General features: G+C 43.0%; 1 protein-coding gene across 1 annotated transcript; it reads left to right on the plus strand.

Annotated features, from left to right (window-relative positions):
• Window positions 1–1,302: 1,302 nt before the first annotated feature.
• On the plus strand, window positions 1,303–3,190 carry LOC122314425 (1-aminocyclopropane-1-carboxylate oxidase homolog 4-like). Its single transcript, XM_043130024.1, has 3 exons — window positions 1,303–1,969; window positions 2,234–2,621; window positions 2,793–3,190. Exons 1-3 carry the CDS (start codon window positions 1,518–1,520, stop codon window positions 3,039–3,041), a joined length of 1,089 nt encoding a protein of 362 aa, XP_042985958.1. The 5' UTR covers window positions 1,303–1,517; the 3' UTR covers window positions 3,042–3,190.
• The last annotated feature ends 921 nt before the right edge of the window (window positions 3,191–4,111 follow it).

Below are 4,111 nucleotides of genomic sequence, written 5' to 3' on the forward strand. Positions count from 1 at the left end.
AAGTTCGGATAGTGCACTTCCTGTATGAACCCTGCTGCGAGTAATCGGTCAACTCCCGCAACAATGGCAGCATTCTTCTCTACATTGAAGCTCCTACGCCTCTGCCTTACCCCCTTAGCTTTGGGGTCCATGCTTAGATGATGCTACATGATCGCTAGGTTGATTCCTAGCATGTCCTCGTGACTCCAGGTGAAGACGTTGTGATGTTCCATGAGGAGTTGTTGTGGCCCTCATCTCGACGGTCATCCTGGTGCCGATCTTGGTTTGGGTCCAAAAGGACTAATTCCAGCGGCTCGTTTGGCTCTACCTTCTTGAGTGCGTACTCCAGTGCAAGTAGGAGGACGACTTGTGCCCTTTTTCTTGTTTGAGTGGTGCTGGTTCCCCCTCCAACTTCTCTCAATTCGTCAGTAGCACTATTATGCGTCTCCCTCTCTATTCCTTCTGGTTGCGTTATTTCCATGGTCTCTGCTTCCACTCATAAATGTGCCACTACCTTGTCGTGCTCCTGAGTTGTCTAAGAATGGGTTCTCGCAAGCATACGAAGGACATGTAAAAAAGTTTTTCTGGATCCCACAGACGGTGCTACTGTTAACATCGTGTTTCGTACGCTTTTGAGTTGGGCACTCAGTAGCTTGGATCTTCAATCTTGGGCTTGAAAATACAGAGAAAGCACCAAGAGGTGGTGGCCAGGGGAGTCTCCGATGCCAAAGTCAGTAAAATGCTTTATATGAAATGTGCAGAGAGCAATAAGAGTAGAGAGAGTTCAGACAGTCTCCTTGTCCTGATGCTTGGGAGTTGTTTATATACTTGGGTTCTGGGACTAGAAGCCCATGCCCTGTGGTGGGGCGAGTCGTGCCCCTGTAACCTTTTCAACCATGCCTATTTAATGCAGTGTGACCCTTTGGAAAGGGAATTTAATGCGGCATGGCCTTTGTCCCATCTTCCTGCCGCGAGTGTGATATGTCAGATCCCCCCTCCCTCTTTGCTTGTTGTTAGAGGGTCATGAATCTTCCTCCTATACTGGCTACTTATCAATTTTACTCCTTTGGGGTCTAGTGACATTGTGAGGACTTGAGTATCCACTATCCCTCCTTCTTTGGGCCTTGAGTCCCCCTATATGCTAGGGTTTCTTTGGTTAGTTAAAACCTTTCATGCTTAGGCCAACATTCCTGAGCCTAAGGTCATCAAAGGAAAAAACTCTTAACAATTGATATTTTATCGATTCGATTCTAAAATATATATAAAACTAGACTAAAGGGTATGGATTTCACCAGCAAGCACGGAAACTCAGGTTTTTTCCTTGATATTTCGTCTCCCACCCATGTCACTGCGCACCGTTTGATTAACCCTGCCATGTCATGTCAATTTCGTGCGAACGGGTGCGCGAGCCGCGAAGTCTCGTGTTGAGTTTTTGATTTATTAATTACGAATTTCGGATTGCAACGCTGCATTCTTTTCTTACACGCGACTGACTGGAGGGGGGACAGAGAGAGAGAGATCAGAGAGAGAATTCACCCATGGCTACGGCGACGACCATTGATGCAGAATACGACAGAGCAACGGAGGTCAAGAAGTTCGACGATGCCAAGATCGGAGTCAAAGGCCTCGTCGACTCCGGCGTCACCACCATTCCCCGCTTCTTTGTTCACGCACCCGAGATCCTTTCCGACCTCAAACCCGGCTCCGGAACCCATCCTGGACCTGAACACATCCCTGCCATAGACCTTTCCGATCATCACCGCTCCATTGTCGTTGAAAATATCAGACGCGCCGCCTCCACTTTCGGATTCTTCCAGGTAATCAACCACGGCGTGCCGTTGGGAGTTCTGGACCGTACGATGGCATCCATCAAGGGGTTCTACGAGCAACCAACGGAGATAAAGGCGCGAGTCTACCGTAGAGGGATAGGCACCGGAGTATCTTACATGTCCAACGTCGACTTGTACCATTCCAAAGCCGCCAGTTGGAGGTTATCCACCCATATCTGCTTTCATATCATTTTCCACTATGTGTTTTGGTCTTTTTCGTTTTCCTTCGATTTTCCAGGGTGGATATCGAGCTTAATTAAGCTTTCAAAGGTTATCTCTTGTAAGAATTCGAAGAAAAGTAACAGCTTTCTGAACAATTTAGGGACACTTATCCAAAAGATGATAGCTTGATTAATTGTAATCTTCCCAAAATAGAAGTAGATGTTGATCGATAACCCATGTTAACTCATGATAGTTTACAACAGGGACACCATCCAGATAAGAGTAGGTCCCAGAATGGCGGATCCCGAGGAAATTCCAGAGATATGTAGAAAGGAGGTGATCGAGTGGGACCGAGAGATCAAACGGCTGGGAGAGGTTCTGATGGGGCTGCTGTGTGAAGGGCTGGGAGTGGACACGGGGAGGTTGAAGGACATGACATGTTTGGAAGGGAGAGTGATGGTTGGCCACTACTATCCTTACTGCCCACAGCCTGATCTGACAGTTGGGCTTGCTTATCACACCGATCCTGGGGTTTTGACGGTGGTGCAGCAGGACCATGTTGGTGGATTGCAGGTCAAATATGGTGGGTCTTGGGTCGATGTTAAGCCTATCCCCGGAGCTCTTGTTATTAACGTTGGGGATTTGCTTCAGGTAAATTCAAAGGAAAAGGCTTTATTCTTTGTGTTATGTCAACAAATGTGATTGAGGATCGATGGCAAGATCTAATTATATGTTTTGTTTTGAATAATGGTATTACGGTTGAGAACTTCGAATATTATTAGAAGCTGGGTTGTTTTTTCACTCTATTTTCGTCTCTTTCAGATTATATCAAATGAAGAATACAAAAGTGCAGAGCATAGAGTGTTGGCCAACTCATCCCATGAGGCACGAGCCTCAATTGCGGTTTTCTTCAACCCAAGCAATAGAGACGACCAGTATGGACCCCTGCCGGAGTTGATATCACCAGAGAAACCAGCTCTTTACCGTCCATTCACATTAACGGACTTCATGACGAGGTTCTTCAAAAAGGAGTTGGATGGCAAATCTTTGACAAATTATTATAAGCTGTAAAACACTGATTAAACATCTGTACAAGGTGAATTTCAGCTTTGTAAGTTAAATTCAACATTGTTACAATGTTAAATTCAAAATATGTGATATTTGTAAACTTGTGAATGGCCTGAGAATTGAGAAAGTGAAATCTTGTAAGTTATTTGGTATTTAAGAGTATTCCTGAACTGAACCTAAGAAATTAGTTCAAAGTCTTCTTAGAGATTCGAATGAAATGATTCATATATAGGAAAGTCATGAAGATTATTTAGGCAAATATTGTGCATGTGATGCACTGCCAGTAAGAGCAGAGGTTGGGGAACTTCATAAATTCTGCAGATCAGGGGATCTGATTAGTGTCTTTTATGAAGTGCAGAACCAGAAACAGCGGAGCATCTTTTTATCAGATGCCAATTTGTACTGGTGTTTCTATGGAGGGAATCTCCATGGCCAATAGATGTGATCAAATTTGCTGATAAATCTGCTGCTGATTGGGTAAAAATGCTACTCTGCTCTCAAAACGAGTTGCAAATTGATCATGAAGAAAAAGAAATATTCTCTGTGCAGCTTTGATAATGGATGCCATGTGGTATAGTCGAACTGAAGCTGTTCACAAAGGGCACAAGTGGTGAGGGTTAAAAGATTGATTTGCACAAAAACAACCTGGGATGATGTCGTTAAACCAGCAAGAACTAAATGCATGGATCCTACCTTTGGAGAGAGTAAAAAGTGTTTGATGCGGTGACGGGGAAAGATTATTTTGAGAGCATTCCCAATAACTTTTTCATCTTATCCTTTAAAACATATCATCAAAACTCAATTTTCTATTTTACATACTGACTTTTACTTTATATTATACATAAGTTTATTTATTTTTTCTTTATATCATTTAAATATTATACTTCATAAGATTTTTTTATTCATTTCTAATATTTTCTCTAACTATTAATAATATCCTCGATCTTATAATATTTACTATACCTACCCATATTTATTTATCTTCCTTCTGGCTTCTCTCTCCAAAAACAAGAAATTGCAAAAAAAATCTGAAACTCAAGAACTCGCTCCTTATTCAAACCCAATGGCCCACC

The sequence above is a fragment of the Carya illinoinensis genome, chromosome 6 (assembly GCF_018687715.1).
Source record: "Carya illinoinensis cultivar Pawnee chromosome 6, C.illinoinensisPawnee_v1, whole genome shotgun sequence".
Lineage (NCBI taxonomy): Eukaryota > Viridiplantae > Streptophyta > Magnoliopsida > Fagales > Juglandaceae > Carya > Carya illinoinensis.

Coding starts and splice junctions, on each gene's coding strand:
- LOC122314425 (XM_043130024.1), top strand. CDS start 1,518: ATGGCTACGGCGACGACCATTGATGCAGAATACGACAGAGCAACGGAG. Junction 1,970..2,233: donor TCCAAAGCCGCCAGTTGGAG/GTTATCCACCCA, acceptor AGTTTACAACAG/GGACACCATCCAGATAAGAG. Junction 2,622..2,792: donor ACGTTGGGGATTTGCTTCAG/GTAAATTCAAAG, acceptor CGTCTCTTTCAG/ATTATATCAAATGAAGAATA.